Here is a 17,628-nt window from a genome sequence, read left to right on the forward strand (position 1 = left end):
CAAGATGTGAATGGAATATTCTGCTAGTAACTCATGTAAACACCATGATCTGGATAATGTCTTATTATCCCATTTTCCTGGAGATACAGAGCTGGTCCTCATTTCAGTAATGGCATTATTACTATTATTAGTGAAGGATTTGTTCATTCAAAATTGAACCATTGAGACTGCAGCTAATTCACATAATCTTCCGTTTTACATATTTTTCACACACTACAAAAGAAAAGGTCAGATTTATCCATTAGTCACTAGACATGAGAGGGCTGTGCTGGTGTAATATCATAATCCTTGAAAGGGAATTAACACTCAACTTCCAATTTGCACATTTCTTTTTCAGGTGAAGAATCTGTGACTGAAAAATTATTTGAAAAAGTATACTGGGAAACAGCTGGGACATGAGACAAAAACGTGTTTAAAAGACCTTTACTTCAAGTAGTCTTCAGATCAGCCTGAACAGTCTAGCCCCTTAGTAAATTTGCATACCATTATGTAGGCTTTAGTAAAGGTGAACCTCATTACAACCTTTGTGAATCTTGCATTTCTGTGTCTAAATTAAATGAGATATGTTTCGACTACAAATGAGTCATGTAATTGTAAAATGTCATAAAACTGCCTTTGAAGACTTCCTACTTGAGTTTTGTTGAAAGTGCATTTAATAATTGACCGCAATGCAGATAACAAAAGTAAAAATGACTTCACATATTAGCAGAGCACTGTCAGAGCATTATTTGGTGATACACACATTTTCCCCAAAACGCTTTATCATTATAAAACATCAAGAAAATCAGCACATTTCAATACACAACCATTTTTTAAAGTCCATTTTAAAATAATAACAATACTACTAATAATAATTTTTAAAAAAAGCTGGTGGACCAGTGCACCAAAAACATTTACTGTATGTTTTACTCTTCAGCATTTCCTTGACGACAAAATCATACAAGTGAAATCAGTTTTGTTGGTATAATGTTCCTTCAAAAAGAGACAGCAGACCATCAGTCTGTCTCAGTGATTACCGTTAATACTTACAGTATTGAAACACGATCCCTGCCTGTCACTGAGCAACATAATACATGCTGTATATCAACAACTGTTTAAGAGAATACATACTCCCTCAAATTATAGCTCTTGTGTCCAACACATTATTGATTCTTCATGTACATTATGATAAAAAAAGAAAAGAAAGCAGCAAATGTATTATAAATCTTGTTCATCATAGGGTGGAAGTTAAATTAATAAACACAGATTACATTCATACTAGATTTTCATTTGAAAAAACAAAAAGAGAAAGAGCCCAAAACGTATGTCATGTGACCATTTAAGGTACACTGGGCATGCGTGTGCCAATGTAAACAGGAAGCTGATTCTACTCTTTGCAGTTGTTTGAGAAACCACAACTAAAAAACAGTGACAAGGTGAAACTGAAAGTGAGAGATTTTTGTTCACAGCTGATAAGAATCAATCAGGAAGTGAACGCATGTGACCGCGTCATGGTCTCTAAAGGTCTCCGTTTCTGCCTGTCAAGACTAAATCACAGCCCAGGACTTTTCAAATGAAAACACATGAGTAGTGTAAATGACGGCATATCTTAGTAATAATGTATGCAATTTTGAAGTGAAAATGGAGTAATATGGATGTAGCCATAGCAGAGAAAATTGTATATGGGCTGGCACACACCAGCTAAAAATCCACCAACAGACCAGAAATGATCGGTGGCGTGTATGTGTAAGATGAAAAAGAGACCTTTCAAACAGAGCAATTAACATAAGGCATTTGAAACTTGTCATAAAAAATGGTACACAACAGGTAGAGCGACGTGCTTCTATATGCTTCTGAATCCTGGAGGCGCTATCGGCGAATACTTCCAGGCCGTGAGCTGAAAAGAAAAATACAGGAAGATGATAATTACACATCTGTGAATGCATAACAAAGTTTTAACACACATTTAAGGCTAAACATTATTTGGACAGATACATGTTTTCTTTACATTCAAGTGGCCACATATTATATAAAAGTTATGAATACTAATGAATTAAAAACCAGTCTCCATCAAAAATGACCAAAAAAAACTGGAAATTGTTATGAATAAGGTCTAATCCAACACGATGCACAAACCCACACTCTTTTTCCACATTAATGGTTCCCACATCTTCAAATTGAATAATTTTTCAAGAACTTTCCAGGTCGAGTTCCCTCAAATTCAAGGACCAAATAATAAATAATTAGCAGTTTAAGAGAGTAGTGAGAGACTGCTCTGTTCACACACAAACAGCATTTGTACCGTCAGGGCTAAAGGATTTGGTTTGAATGATCTAATTGTGATTTTTTTCTGTAAAGCTTAGCTACAGCTCAATATTTACTATATTTTAGATGTAAAACAGGATGAAGCATCGCCACATGCAGTACCATAATGATATCAACTAATGTCAGAATAACAACTAAAAGATGTGCCTTTGCAATTTGCCAATTACGTTTGAAACTCTACTAGTTTACTTTAAGATTTTAGTTTTTTCCCCTCAAATGAATAAACTTTTAAAATGTTTAGAAGACAAAAACACCTAAAGAAAAAAAAAAAAAGGAAACTGTAACTGTCCAAATACACCTGGCCTTGACTGAAACTGCAAATACAAATGCAATATTTTAAAAATACCCAGGATAGGGAGGAGGTGGGGCGTCATGCTGTCCACTTTTGGCGACGGCCTGCTCATAGGTAGGCAGTCCTGGGAGATCGACTTCCACCTCAAGGGGTGGGCAGGCCGGCGGATGCACAGGCTGTAAGGACACCTCCTCTAACCGCCGCATTATCAAAGTGGCATTACTCCTCCTCCGGCGGACCCGGACAGAACTGTGAGAGTAAGTGTAGACTGTCACCTTTGACCTACTTAACAACACCAGGTAATGACAAAGTCAACTTTGTTACACAACCGCGCATGCGCTGAAATGCCTGTGTGCTACATATAATGAAACAGAAAACAGTAAGATATTAAAACAGACGTAGAGCTGAATCATACACACAATTATAATAACTCTTATTTCCAAGCAAATTCAATTCTTCAAGTGTAACGGCGACCACAACACTTTGTGTCAAGAAAAGCAGTTAAGCAATCTAATTATTTCATCTCAGGAAACCACGAAAGGAATTTTTCCACTATTTTCATTTTGCATTCCCTGTTCCACCCTGATACTGATGATTTTATGACTCATCTGTTTTTCTTTGCTGATGATGTATGACTTTACAAAAGTGCTCTACGTAAAAGGGTTTATCAAACACACACAAAATAATCTGCACATCATTTGGCAGTTTGGTTATCAGAGTAAAGAAAAGAGGTGATTAAATGTGACATTTTGCTCCTGAGTTAATTGTGGTTTTTCAAATATTTGATAGCAGATACACGTTGTTACATTCACATTTGATTGATATATAAATTGGACCTTGTTATACTGACAACACAAAGTTATTGAATAAGTGCCTACTACTTATCAAACGCAAGTTATCGCAGTTGTTTACATATGAAAATATCAGAACCTTTTTATAGTCTGTGTGTCATTAATCAGGCATATGGTACTAAAATGTTCAGATTGTCATGTATGTTCATATTCTGGGGTTTATGGTGCCAAAGGGTTGCACTACTGTCTACAGCCTTGGACATACTGTACTGTACCATCTGAGGGTTGTAAACTTAAGCTGCACTCTCTCACTCACCTTGCACGGCCCTTGCATTTGCCTTGACAGAAATACCAGAGCAGGAGGCCCACTACGACGATGGCCACCCCGGCGACAATGAGCCCCACCAAGAGAGACGTCACATCAACTCGCGAGGGACGCTTTTCTGTGGGTCGTCACAAACCATGGCGTGTCAGTTGAGTTGTACGACAACATAAAATGTCCCTCTTACTCAAGCAGAGACACTGAAGTTTGAGTATTTACACTAACCATTCACAAACAACCAAAGTTGCAAAAGCTACTGTATGAACTCGTCGACTTGCAGCTGTGGTGTGTGCTGCTGAACGAGTGGTGAAACAGGTTTTTGAAAATATCTTCTCAAAATTCTACTTCTTTTTCTTTTTTTTCCCCTTACCTGCGTTGTACTTCTCCCAAAAATCATCCTACAAAAAACAAAGCACACCATCAGTACGAGGAAGGTCAATAGTTCAATTGAAAATAATCTGGATTTGTGTAGATGTAGGTTATGACCATGGAAGAAATTATTACACTTTGGTGGTGATCCTCATCCAAATTCAGGATTAAAATAAATAAATAAACAAACAAACAGTTATTGTTACACTAGTTATTGTGTCTTTTATTAATTTATTTTTTAAAACAGTTGCCTGATGTTATTTAGGTTATGCGTATCTGATTAATTTATTCTATTTCATTAAAAAACACCATTATTTTAGTTTAATATACTAGTATAGTAATAAATCAGATTATAATGTCATATCAGAGCAGTGGATGTAACTCATTTAAACATCTTAATCTGATTCGTGGTCTATTGGGAATATGGTCAGTGGTTGGATTATTGGTATCTGTGTAATCTCAGGTCAACATCAAAATCCTGTTGAAAGCACCACTTAACTGTAGCAGGGATGTTCTCAAACACTTCCCTGGCCTCCTCGTAGTTGCACACTTCTTCATGACACTCCCGCTCCAGGTTTCCAGGAACGAAAATCTCAAAGTCGAACCGGTTGAACAGCAGATGACGACCCAGGAACGAATTTGCGTCCCCAGATTCTACAAACACTGTGAGTGTGAACAGACAGGTGGATTTATCAGAGTGACAGGGACACTTCTAGACCCGGTTGGTTGTAAATGACTCGACCCGGAGCTGCAACTCACCTTCTTCTTGGTCCTGTTCCTGTGTGGAGAGTAAGGTCCTGGTGCAGGCTGAGTCTCCACATGACAGCAGATGAAGGAGTAGGAAGAACACATAAAGCGACATGGTGATGCGTGCACCTGTGCGTGGACAGAAAAGGAATCATTACCCGCCAGTACAGACTGAACACTCACAGGCCACTTCATTAGGTACATATACTGTAACACCAATTAAAATGGTGCCGCTGTAGTTCAGTCAAGGTTTGCACATTCAGAGATGATCTCCTGCATAGCAATTCTCCTCTTCCATCAACTGCAGCTAATTTGGATATTTTCTAATTTCTAGGGCAAAAATAAGCACATTCAAATTACAACTGTATCTCATGTGGTAACATTCCATTTTGTTTCTCTCTGTTCTTCATTCACAGGTATCCTTGATTCCAGAGCTTCAACATCCAGACTAATTACTATTACTATTATATTATACAGCTACATTATTATTATTATCCATCCTTCATCTGGGACTTGTCCTTTTCAGAGGGTGACATGAGCTGGAACCAATCCCAGACAGTGTTGGGGCAAGAGGACGAGATGATGAAGATGATAATTGTTACTTATGTTATTTATTCTTGAAATAAACCTGTTACACAACCGTACCTGGTCTCTATGTCTCCTGCATCTTCTTCTCTTCACTAACCCCCTTCCCTTCCACCCTCCTTTCTCTCCTCTCTCCTACCCCAACCAGTCGAGCATCTTCATTAGGCAAAGTGAATTAAAACATCCGCAGTCAGAAACAAAAACCTGCGTTAGCTGCCTTTAGCTCACAATAATGTGGATTTCGTCTTTAAATCACCAGCTTGTTACTTAGACAAAATGCATGTGGAATACGTACCTGTACTGTTAATATTTATTGTGCATCATTTCAATTTTAAGAATTACTGCTTCATCTTTGAGCCTAACATATGGTAATAGTTCTTTTATGGACATTTATTCCCCAAACGTGGCTGTCCATGACAACAGCAGTGTTTGTATTTTCATTTTTCAAACCAAACATTTAGTTTAAGTGAACGGTCAATTCTAGTAACAGAATCTATTTGAATCAGTTCATATTTTTTCAGAATAAAAGCTCTTAATTCGATAGGAAATTTTCATTGTTTGTGAAGACAGGCAAATTATTTAAGATCAGATTTGGTAAATCATCTACCGGGGCCAGATACTGATGCTGGCGGGAGCCACCAATTAGTGACCACTGGTATCAACCAAAAAAAAAAAACATACACAAGAAGAATAAGAAAACACAAACAAACATAACATTAAGCAGAATAGCAGCATTACAAAAAATGCAGATACTATACTATTCAAAGTGCTTTTGGAGTCACTTATTTTATTGCACATCCATGTGTGATAAGTTAAGATAAAAGTGCACATTGCCCTCATTTGCATGGAGGTGGAATAAATTGCTCATAGGGCTGGACAATATGGCCAAGACATAAAATGTAAAGTCTACATTAATAATGATCAAGATTTCACTTTTGAGAGAAATTGTGGTTTTTAAACGTGTTTATTGACAGAAAACCTGTCGAACTGTCAAAGTTACATAACCCTATATACTGTACTGATTTATTGTCCCGCCCTAACTCCACATCACACTTGTGTATAAAGTTTCAGAATTCCTAATTAACATTGAAAAACACACATAACACTATTGTGGTCAGCCTCTTTTAAAACATCGCGAGAACGACTAATAACGTACGTGACAAACACCTGTCTTTCGCCACACAAACTCAAAACACTGATATTCTACATTACCTATAATGAAAAGTGGAACATAATGGTGAAGAAGACTTCCAACACCCGCCTGGAGGACACCTGTGTGTGGGGGGAGCAGCAGCAGCAGCAGCGGCAGCAGCAGGTGGGTATGAAGAGGAGAGGTTGGGGCTCTGGCCTCGACGCCGAGCAGACGAATCAGGAAACGTTCAGCGAAAGTCACAAACAGCAAGTGTTGTCTTGTTGACACGTTTCTTCAGCAAAAGTCTGACGCGGCGCATTATTTATTGGTTAAAAACAAGAGACAAAAGTCGCCACCGCGTCCATATAAGAGTCACTTCCTTCCGTCGCTGTGTGCTCGTCAAAAAGAAAAATAGTTTTTTTTTACTCCCAACGGCAGTTGAGTCGACTACCTGCGCAGACTCGTCCAATCGAACACGTTCACCTGAGTAATGTGAGCAGGCGTGTGAGCATAAAAGTGGACGCTAGATGGCAGCAGCTGTAACCATGATTTTCCACCTTGTTAACGGGGATTAAACTTCCAGCCACAGATGCACTGTTTATCCTCCTTTTCTTTTTTGGTGTTATTTTAATTTCGAATATACATATATATATATATATATACATGTATATATATATATATATATATAGATAGATAGATAGATAGATAGATAGATAATATTTTATGTGGTGGGCTAATATTTCTGTTCATTTTAATTAATTTTGATGAATTTTAATGGTCCATTAAAAGGGACGTCATCATGTACCAGTCTCTGACAATGTCTTTTTTTCCATCTTGCACATGAAGCACAAACACAAAAGCTATCTTTTGACATTTTTGCATAAAAACAAGCATCAAGCATATCATGACCTCAATAAGTGACTACATCACCAGAGATAACGCTTGTATGGTAAAAGGTGTGTGTGACGAGCTTTGTGGTGATTTTGACAGAGATAAAACAAAACAGCAACTATTGCAAACTCTGTCTACAGACACCACAAACAACAAAACATGCTCTAACGCTGGAGATAAAGTTTCCGCTGAGCACACCATCCTCCATAACAATGTTTATGTTTCACGCTCCATGTAAGTACACGTATCTGTCTCAGAGCCCCTGGGGCTCTCGGTCAGTGTTTATGTAAAGCAGAGATAGGATGCAATTGGACATTATCTGGCTGACTTCTGGATGGTGCTAATTGAAAGGCAGTGAGAGCGCCTCTCTTGTACTTGGCCTGTGTCTCTGGTTACTGTCAGATTCTTGGATTTACCCACAGGAATGTTGATATGAAGAGAAGGAGCGCAGCAAATGAGAATCTCCAGACTTCACCATGTGTGTGTGTGATGTCAGATGATACTGCCACCTTACACTGTAGACTACAATACTCAAGCTATGATGATTAATTGTGTTTCACTGCAGGGGAATTCATGTGCCTCATAAACACGGTGAATGGTTCGGGAAACAATTCAGATTCTTTATTAATGTTCACAATTCCTGCATAAAAATAATCCAGATTCTTGCTGCATTTCATCCTGCTGTTCACAGTGTCCATTAACGTAATCCCATTTATATATGATCTAAATAAGGAGGGACCTGCAGTAATTTATACTGTGTGGAAATGAATTCTAGGTTTAACACTCACAGCTAACATGTAGCATTCATTCATGGTTTTCAAGGTCACATTCAAGCACTTTTCAAGCACTTTCAAGGTCAGTTTTCAGGCCTTTCCAGCAACTTATAGCTGCAATAAATTCACACATACATACATAGTCAAAATTATTATATATTTAAATAAATATAATATATTTTACTGTTGTTATACAAGAAAGTTCAAGGTTAAGACTCCCCAACTTATTTCATTATTATTGAAATAAATTATTATTCTTTGTGAAAGAAAGAGATAGAGTCTGAATTGTAAGCATTTTGAAGCCCTTTATCTCAAATTCCAGGATTTTAAGCACCCTGTAATATAGCACTTGTTACCCTTGAAAGAAAAATACATTTAAAGCATTTTATGTTTCAATAGACCGTGGGAAACATTTTCTGTTGAAGAGCCTCATAACTCAAGTTTAGATAATAACTATTGACTCATACCGTCTTCAGATAAAATTTGACACTCAATTGTGTGTCAACCATGACTAAATCCCTTAAGGTTATTATGAAAAAGGAATAGGAAAGATATTAACAAACAAAAAAGTATTCTATTCACTTATGAGCAGATTATTTTAAGATAGGCTTTAAAACCTGTCCTTTCGGTAAAAGTTCTATTACAAGCAAAGGCCCTTTTTTCTGTCATTTTATTGAGGATTTACAATCTCAATGACTAACACATTAAGCAATTGGAATTTTAACTCTTTTTTTTTTTTTTTTTTTTTTTTTTTTTTTAAAATCGGTGAACAATGTAGAAAACCCCCCGGAATTTATGATACGAAAAGGATTACTGTGTTTCTAGAATTCAACAACCTCTGCCCACACATTTACATCTGGGACATCTCACAAATTAATCTGACTTAAAGCCAGAAAAAGAGTCACTAGTTCTCGTCCGGAATGAGAAAAGTACCAGAAAAGTAATTGCCTGCAAAAACGTAGAGATGGAAACTAAGATATAATAAAGCCTCACTAACATGCCGTTAAACTGCCGTCACATTACGTTTCTATCAGCGCTGTGTCCTCCACGTTGCCACTAGCCACACGGGCTGCGATGAGGTTATGCTCCTGAGAATGTGTCTTGTGATTTACACCCACTGATAAGAGCTGGAGATGCTGCTCTCTGTGGACAACTGGACAGAAGTGAGCGGTGAGCCTCAGCAGACCTTCACTCTTCTAGGAAAAAAAAAAAACACTACAGCAATAAAAAGCTGCCTATTTAAAATGCTATTCTAGCAGCTGGTTGACAGTTTTCAAAATAGGGAATGGTATTAAACTAATCACCAGATTGACCTGTAGCTTTTTTTTTTTTTTTTATAAAAAAGGTGGACTTGGGTTGGGGATCCAAAGTGTGTTATCTCTGCAGTCTGCTTTTTGTCAGTTTGTGCTGATTTCATCGGAGCCCCAGAGGGAGAAAACTCCAGAAGACCCCTTTTACACCTAATGCCTGGGTCGTATATCATTTGAGTTCACGTCTTAATGCTCTGGAGCAGCGCCTGAGCACAGATCTGTGTGGGATAAATTGCACTTCACATCAGTCGGTAAAGTGCAAGTCCCTTGTTTTCCCACTTTTCCCGACGCATCAAGAAAGAGTGAGTCACGCTGACTACAGTTGAAGAGTATCTGGTGGACGGTTTAAGATTTTGTTTGAGGCAGTGAATCAGCCTTCACCACAGAGCTTGAAGTGTTGATGCTACAGTATCACAGCTCTGACCTGAGGAGACGGGGTCATCTTCAGTTCACATTGCTATTGTCACTCCTCATGTGTTCCCAGACAAGTGACCCTCGTGTTGCAGGCCATTTCTCACTGCTCATCTAATACCAGCACGTTCTCCTGTAACTAGGAGCAGATGTTCAGAGCTGCTGGAGTACAAGCCCCCATTAAAAGCCACTGGCATCATGAAAATATGACAAGGTAAACAGTAAGACAGTTGTCTGAAAAGACTGATTATACAGTTGTGTGTATTTTCCCCCCATTAAAAGCTTCTGGTAACTCCCTGAGGTTTCAAGTCATCCATCACAAACAACTTGCTGTATTGCGATTCAACAAAGGAAAGAAGAACAATCAACAAAGTGATCTCCACTGTCCTTTTATTGAAGGAATATAAAAACTGATCAGTTCAGTCTGGGAATCTGGGAAGTGGAAAAGAATAGGGGAGGGGAGGGGGGGGGGGGGGGTCAGGCAGTCTAGACAGTCAGGTTAAGGTGGAATTAAGCAGAAGGTGACAGGGCTTGCAGACTGGTCTTGACGGCTGCTAGGTTAGCCTTCCAGGAGGTGAGGCTGTCATACAGCTGCTGCCACTGTTGCTTGCCAAAGGTGCGATGTGTGCTGTGGCTAACGGGAGTGGAAACAGAAAAGCAAGAATGTTACGCTGATAAAAAAAATATAAAAAAACAGGCCAAGGTTAGGTCCCCACATCCTGGGAGAAAAAATATCAGCTACAGTAAATGATACAATGTTAAAAGAAAATATCCTGTATGATTTAAAAGCCATAAAAACAACAGACATTGCTTTGTTGTACAGTCATACATTCCATTTCAGTACAGAAGCAAACTATTTTCTGGACCATGACCGAATAAGCTTAAAGAATTCTTGGCCATGACCTAAGAGCAGAATGCAGTGACTCAATTTTGCAACACAAACTAACACTGACGGTGAAATTCTAGGCCCATATACTGATGTTTAAAATTAAAATTTGACCAATAGGGATGCCAGTGTTTTGTCTGATTTATTTTTTTTATGAACCTGCGACAAAAGAATGAATGAATGACTTTAAATGTATGACTGTAGTTATACAAATGATAGTGTGATACTGTGAGGGGCTGAAAAGCATACAAAACAACCTTCAACACAAGTATACATAGCCCAGAAAAACAGTCAACAATGTGAAGATCTAATATACGATCTATTCTAGATACATATTAAATTGTAAATTCTTTTGACCTGGTATTAGCATGAACAATTACATATGCAAGCAGTTCCCAGTCTATGTTGTTTTTACATAAAGTTAATCTAATCACCATCACTATGTGTCCATTGCTGCTGTTAGCATTCAACTCCCTTGACCCTATGTCACCATAGGGGGGAAGAGGTTCACAAACAGCTGAACCTCATAACCAGCCAGAACCATCTCATTGTGGAGTTCTGGCCCCTGATTGGATAAAGAATTTTGGCATAATAAAAAAAAATACCAACTACTAGATTTACCATCACTGACAAAATAAATCTAGACCAGTGATAGTTGCAGCTATATTTTAAATATGATATTTCACTGATAGCAAGTCCTTATATAACGGATCAAGCACAAGCACTTAGAATGATACAGTGAGTGTCAAAGATGATGATACCAAATAACAACGGTGCACATTTATGGACCCTATATAGCTGTAGTTAGTGGTGACACCATCATTTTCTGGGCCACTTTTATGACATTCAAGGTAAAGCACTCATGGATTGTTACCAGTTACAGATGTTTTTACATGTCACATGGACCTTTAATCGCTCAAAATGTCACACAGTTAAGGCATGCGTGATGGTTTAATGGAGCTCCTTACCTCACGACAACTTTCTGCTGTGTCTGGTCGATTTTGCAGTACACCATCTTGGTTCGAACAGCTTAAAAAACACAAAGCAGACAGGAGAGAAATTATGAGGTAGCAAAGCCTCTGACAGAAAGCACTAAAAGCTCCACAGACACATGAGTGCTTTAAGAGAGAATGTGCTTGGAAAATGAAATTGGAGAGGAGGCTAGTCCCGGTCACAAAACACTTGAAAGTGCTATTCTGGCTTTTTATGGCAATTTTTTTCAAAATCAATGCAAGTTCATAAAATCCTACTCATGTCACATCATCATCACCAGTGAGTGAAAGAGGAAACTTGGCATTTTTGGTGGAAGACGGTTATAAATTAATGACAGAGAAGCATCAGGTCACTGTTGACTTTCCCTCCTCACTTTCACTGCTTGCTGCTCTGAGAATAATATAGCGATTAAAAAAAGTCAGAGAGCAAAGATTAATTTGAGGTGAAGTGCTTGTACCGTCAATGACAAAAGCCTCGACGTCTTCGGCGCCGATCTGCAGCTCCTGTTGCATCATGTCAAATGAGATCTCCTTGAATTCCGATGCCATGCCCATGAAAGTCAGCAGACGCATCTTGGCCATGTTTTGCTCGTGAGACAGACCTGCAGAGCAACACACCGCAGGGATCATTAGGCACGGAATGGTCACAGTCGGTAACTCTCAAACTCTGGGAGTTTCCCTGTGAAAACCGATTCTGCATTTTGGAGCAAGAAGTCAGGGAAAACTACTCATTAACACAAACATCACACACAGACACACTGTCTGTTTTGAGAAACCATCCTACACATGCTTTTAATTACACCTGAGCTGTTATTACATAGAAAAATACACACACTGCTGTTACAGGCACATTCCTTGACTGTGACAACAGAGAGCAGTACATTGGTTCAGTATGAACGCAAGTTGTGGATGTAAATTACTATAAAATATTTGAAACCAACTTACTTTGTCATTTCTCAATAGAACACGCAACACTAAAGTTGCTTGTACTTCCAATGTGTTCTGCAGAGGAATTTATACCTAATAACTTCCCAATCCATTACACAGACAAGATAAAATGTACTAGTATAATACATAAAACAGTATTTACAATGGTAAAATACAGTAATACATTCTGAATAGATTAATACTGAAATAAAATATTTACCTCCTATCTCCATAGATACTGTTTATCCTTGTACAACTGCATACACATATATAGCCCATGCATTTTTCTGTGCTGCCCTTTTAAGCATGTGTATAGACATGTACTGTATGTGTCTCTAGATTTGATACATTATTACCATGGAGAATGTGGCTACTTACCAAGAGAATCAATGAAGTCTTTGTTACTCTGGTAGAATTTTACATATGCTGCTAATTTTGCACTCACAAAGATGGTTAACAGCTGAAAAAGGCAGAGAGAAGAGAGAGAAACGTGTTATCACCACAACTGGCTCTTCTTTGAGTTCATACAATTTAAACTACACTACAACACTTGTTACAGCAGCAGAAAAGTCAAAGAGGAAAACCAGGAGCAAGAGACAAATAGGAAATGAGAATAGAATAGGCAAGAACACTGAAACAAAAATAAATGTACAAACATCACACTGTTTTCATGCATGTTTGTCTTTGATGTATTAATTACTAATACCATCGGAATTACAAGTCTATTGACCCTTCAATAACCCCAAGGCGCGGTGTCCACACACCCAAATTAAATAAAACAAACATATTCTTTGTCTCAACCTTTTCAGCTGGTAATGAAACAAACTTGCTGCTAACAGACACCAATACTGGGCTGTGCTTGGTTTAGCTGGCACTGTGTATCACAATGCATCTTATGTTCTTACCTGTGTGTAATTCTATTTTCTAACATGAATTAAGTGAGCTCAAGCAACCTTGAAATTTGTTACAATGGCTTGTGAAAAACTTGTTTTGAGAAACAATGTTTTCAATGTTCTCTGTGGGCTATTCAGACTCTAGTTTCCAGCATATCTTTTCATTATCTAAATGATTCAGACTCTAGTTTCTCATAAAAACAACAAATGAATTATCTTTAATATGTTGTACAATGTTAAAAATTACACTTAGTACTTCAGTACTTACATCATGAATAAGTTCTCCCTCAAGGAAGCGAACAGGTTTCAGAGTGAGGAGGTGGTCGAACAGGTAAGTGTTGGGGTCTTTGAGAGCTCGGACAATGCACCTAAATATCGGATGGTTGAACGTATTAGAGCTGAAAAGAATACCAAGGCTACATGACACAAATCGAACAATTCTATCAAATTTACCTGTGGGCATCAACTCGTGCTTGTGAAGCATTGTCTTCTGTGTAACTTCCTAGGAGCTCCACCATCACTTTTGCAGCAGGCTCACTGAGAAATGAATAAAAATTGTGGTGAAATTGGATTTAATTGAAGGATAAGTCAAAGACTCAAAATGGTAAATGGTCTGTATTTCTACAGCACTTTAGTCTTGATGACCACTAGCATTCGCCCATTCAATAACACATTCATACATCAGATCTATGTACAGTGCTTTTCTATCACACATCTTTCATGTCCATATTGCGGTTGCAATATGGCCCACTCTATCACAAACCCACCGGGTTACCCCCCCCTCCCCCCCAACATAGTTTAAATTAACATTTACCCTTTTTTGCAGTCAACCAGAGCTTCATACACGAGCCTTAGGAGTGTGTGCTTCTTCTCTGTGTTCAGATTCCAGTCAACAATCCACTTACGCACCTGATCAGGGACAATCATGCATCACAAAAAAAAAAATCAGCTATAGAGAAAAAATGGTGACTGTCAATATTTGTACAGTAGGACAAAAACATTTGCTTTATTAAACTGCAGCCAAAAGGATACTATACGAAAGAGCCAATTGTAAATGACAATTTTTCAGGTGATCATAATGAATTTAAATACCTGATCGAGGTCAGTGGGGATGAAGGCGATGGCATTACAAGTTGCTGCCACCTTGATGAGGCCACAGAAGACAGTATACCTCACAGGCGTGTTTTCATCCATACCATGAAACAGGTTGCTGAGCCTATAACAATACAAGAGACAGTCATGTATGTAATGAGACTGGATTTTAATGCGTTTTCATAAAAAAAAAAAAAATCAAAGAAAGTGCATTTGCAAAAAATAAGATAAACAATAAGCACAGCAGCTAAATATTGTACAACATCAAAAGTAGCTAAATTTGTTTTAATAACACTAGAAAAACTGGCATCACCCACAGCTGCATTCGGAGGGAGGGTCTCTCTCCTTCACGGAACTTCACCAATTTCTCACAAAGACTCTCAATGAGAGCCTCCTGCTTCTCTGGCTCCACGATCAACAACAGGGACACGATGCTGTTCATGGCACTCTCCACATCTGCAAAATATGGGAAATGGACACACTCAATGTTGCTCATTCCGGAGTAGTTGCCAAATGAGCTGCTTTAAATACTTCACTTAATTCATAACACATCTAACTTGTTATCAATAATAACTGTATTTGTATAGCTCATGCTGGATTACTGTGAACGTGCACAAAGACAAGATTTTCCTAGATACTCAAATGAAAAACACCTTTCTAGGAACAGGGTCTGAAGCTATTATACCATCCAACTTCTAAAGGTGACTGAATGTAAGAATCCTTGGTGTTGTTTATCCTTACTTACCTTTATCATCATCTTTGAGACAGACATCACATGCCTCAATGATCTGAGCAAGATCTACATGAAGCCCGCCTTCAGAGTTCTCCTCTGAAATGTCGGCTCCTTTGGACTTGATGTAGGCTCTTAGCTCTGAAGCCTGAAGACATTGAAGTGATTAATATTAATAAACAAATAAAAGACACCATAAAAATCACAGTACATGTGTGCATAGTAAGTGTAACATTAAAAACATAGATATTACAGCTTTTTAGGTATCAGTTAATTCACTATGAGTACGAAGCTATGAGCTGCATGCAGTATATACACGATACTGTATGAGTGTTGTGTGTGTCATAATAGTCAGCTTTGCAATACTTGCTGTAGGAACTATAGGGGGAATTAAGGCTAGACAATATTGGAGAAAATGTTAAATAGCAAAAAATGACATAAGTAGAAGAAACCAGCTAACAATTGTTTTACACATCCTCAGGGATAGAAAACGACACATCTGACATAAAGGATTTAATACAATTCTAAATGTTTACATCTTACACATTGTTTGTGTAAAGCATTTTTTTTTGCAATTTTAGGAAGATTTGCAAATGAAAAAGCTAAATATTTACAATTCTTTATAGCACTTAGGGTTTTCAGCTATAATTGGCATGAAACGTAGAGTCATTCATCCTTTTACAGCTGTTTGTTTATGTGCATGCCTGTGTAAGTAGCGGTATAAGCTTAGCCTAGTGTTAAACATCTGGAGCTATATTTGTGTCATTATTATCCGTAAATATACACCGACTGTGACTGATAACAGCGGTAATAACATAAACACAGATTAAATGGTAATTTAAACCCCGCCATAGTTCACACGGTGTGTGAACTCACATTATGTTACATTACTAGCGTAGAGCTAACAATCAGCATGCACCAGTCAGCAGCTAACCGTTAGCTACCTAGCATGCTAAGGGAACTGGTTGGATAGTTTGCATTTCTCGTCACGTGCGCAGGCAGAAATGTGGACATGTTTTATAAAATAGGACACTGTTGCTACCTGGTCTTCTTCCGTAATATCGATAAACGCCGGGACGCTCATTTTGGGTGATATTTCTGAGCCTAGATGATGAAATCCACGCTCCCACCACGGCTGAAACCTGAGCGGAAAAGAAAAGAGAACGACGCCGGTGAAACCTTTGCTGTTCCGGGTCAAGTTGTTAAAGGGACAGTAACCTATTATTTTCATTTTTGACATTTCAGATTTTTATTTTTTTTTAAACTCCAATCCGGTCGTCATGTGCCTCAGTTCGCATTGTCATGGTTTCAGGAAAAACATAAAGTTTAAATTATACCCTACCTAAATGACACCAAGTGAGTTTGAATCAAAATTAACCCCTCAGCCACAAGATAGGTGCCACCAATCACTTTTTGGCAACTAGAATACTGCATGTTACATGCCCAAGCCCACTAGCCCTTCACAGGTTTTCCAACAGGTTAAAATATAATACAGCACCATAAGGATAACCATTCCATTCATCCCACCTGAAATCTAACAACCATCCACTCTCACACTCACATTTACAGTCATTTTAAAGGACTAATTTGCCTAATCCCCAAATCAGCATGTTTTCGGACCATTGGAGGAAACCGGAGAACCCAGAGAAAACCCCCACACACAGGGAGAAGCCAAGAGGATAAATGCAAAGCGCAAATCTGTAAATAATTTTAATTACACTCGTTTCCAAGCACATAAGGATATCCGACATACCTTCACATTTAGTGTTGGAGTCTTTGAAATCACTTATCAAGCAGAATCCCTTGTCTGTAAATTGTTATTGCTCCGTCTCCCATGGCTTTGAGAGCATTTTAAGGCCGGGATTAATTTCTGCATTTTTTTAGGACCTTCAGTGATCAGGTTAAATAGAAAGATATTCAGATAAAGAATTGCCTTTCCAAATACATAAATTCCCTACTTTATGAATAGTTATATTTAAACCATATGAGTACATTTTAAAATATTACTACTATTATAAACATGAAATATCGTGTAAAGACAAAAATGTATTTATTCATTAATATTTTATTGTCTGCACAGCTTCAACCCAGGCCTCCCCGTTCATCAGAGGTCAGTCAACCTCATAAATATTTTTAATCACCAGACTTCCAGCAACGTTACCAAATCTTTCATTCTTTCCC

At 38.1% G+C, this 17,628-nt stretch overlaps 2 protein-coding genes across 2 annotated transcripts; both read right to left on the reverse strand.

Annotated features, from left to right (window-relative positions):
* Window positions 1-630: 630 nt before the first annotated feature.
* prrg4 (proline rich Gla (G-carboxyglutamic acid) 4 (transmembrane)) lies at window positions 631-7,009 on the reverse strand. Its single transcript, XM_058630427.1, has 7 exons — window positions 6,623-7,009; window positions 4,838-4,954; window positions 4,578-4,741; window positions 4,080-4,107; window positions 3,704-3,830; window positions 2,651-2,845; window positions 631-1,876 (listed from the first exon to the last, which is right to left on the reverse strand). Exons 2-7 carry the CDS (start codon window positions 4,938-4,940, stop codon window positions 1,849-1,851), a joined length of 645 nt encoding a protein of 214 aa, XP_058486410.1. The 5' UTR covers window positions 4,941-4,954; window positions 6,623-7,009; the 3' UTR covers window positions 631-1,848.
* A 3,291-nt stretch (window positions 7,010-10,300) lies between these two features.
* On the reverse strand, window positions 10,301-16,643 carry eif3m (eukaryotic translation initiation factor 3, subunit M). The gene is made up of 11 exons (XM_058630448.1): window positions 16,490-16,643; window positions 15,463-15,595; window positions 15,035-15,173; window positions 14,718-14,841; window positions 14,440-14,534; window positions 14,079-14,162; window positions 13,894-13,993; window positions 13,111-13,192; window positions 12,264-12,407; window positions 11,782-11,842; window positions 10,301-10,561 (listed from the first exon to the last, which is right to left on the reverse strand). The coding sequence occupies exons 1-11, from the start codon at window positions 16,529-16,531 to the stop codon at window positions 10,438-10,440; spliced, it is 1,128 nt and encodes a 375-aa protein (XP_058486431.1). The 5' UTR covers window positions 16,532-16,643; the 3' UTR covers window positions 10,301-10,437.
* Window positions 16,644-17,628: the final 985 nt, after the last annotated feature.

The sequence above is a fragment of the Solea solea genome, chromosome 5 (assembly GCF_958295425.1).
Source record: "Solea solea chromosome 5, fSolSol10.1, whole genome shotgun sequence".
Lineage (NCBI taxonomy): Eukaryota > Metazoa > Chordata > Actinopteri > Pleuronectiformes > Soleidae > Solea > Solea solea.

What these genes read in the sequence shown, in the direction of transcription:
- prrg4 (XM_058630427.1), bottom strand. Translation starts at nt 4,940, where the DNA reads ATGTCGCTTTATGTGTTCTTCCTACTCCTTCATCTGCTGTCATGTGGA. An exon ending in GGAACAGGACCAAGAAGAAG is followed by an intron (nt 4,742 to 4,837) that starts GTGAGTTGCAGC and finishes TCACACTCACAG; the next exon opens with TGTTTGTAGAATCTGGGGAC. An exon ending in TTGAGAACATCCCTGCTACA is followed by an intron (nt 4,108 to 4,577) that starts GTTAAGTGGTGC and finishes TGTTTTTTGTAG; the next exon opens with GATGATTTTTGGGAGAAGTA.
- eif3m (XM_058630448.1), bottom strand. Translation starts at nt 16,531, where the DNA reads ATGAGCGTCCCGGCGTTTATCGATATTACGGAAGAAGACCAG. An exon ending in ATATTACGGAAGAAGACCAG is followed by an intron (nt 15,596 to 16,489) that starts GTAGCAACAGTG and finishes CAATGTCTTCAG; the next exon opens with GCTTCAGAGCTAAGAGCCTA. An exon ending in CAGCAGAAAGTTGTCGTGAG is followed by an intron (nt 10,562 to 11,781) that starts GTAAGGAGCTCC and finishes CACTCCCGTTAG; the next exon opens with CCACAGCACACATCGCACCT.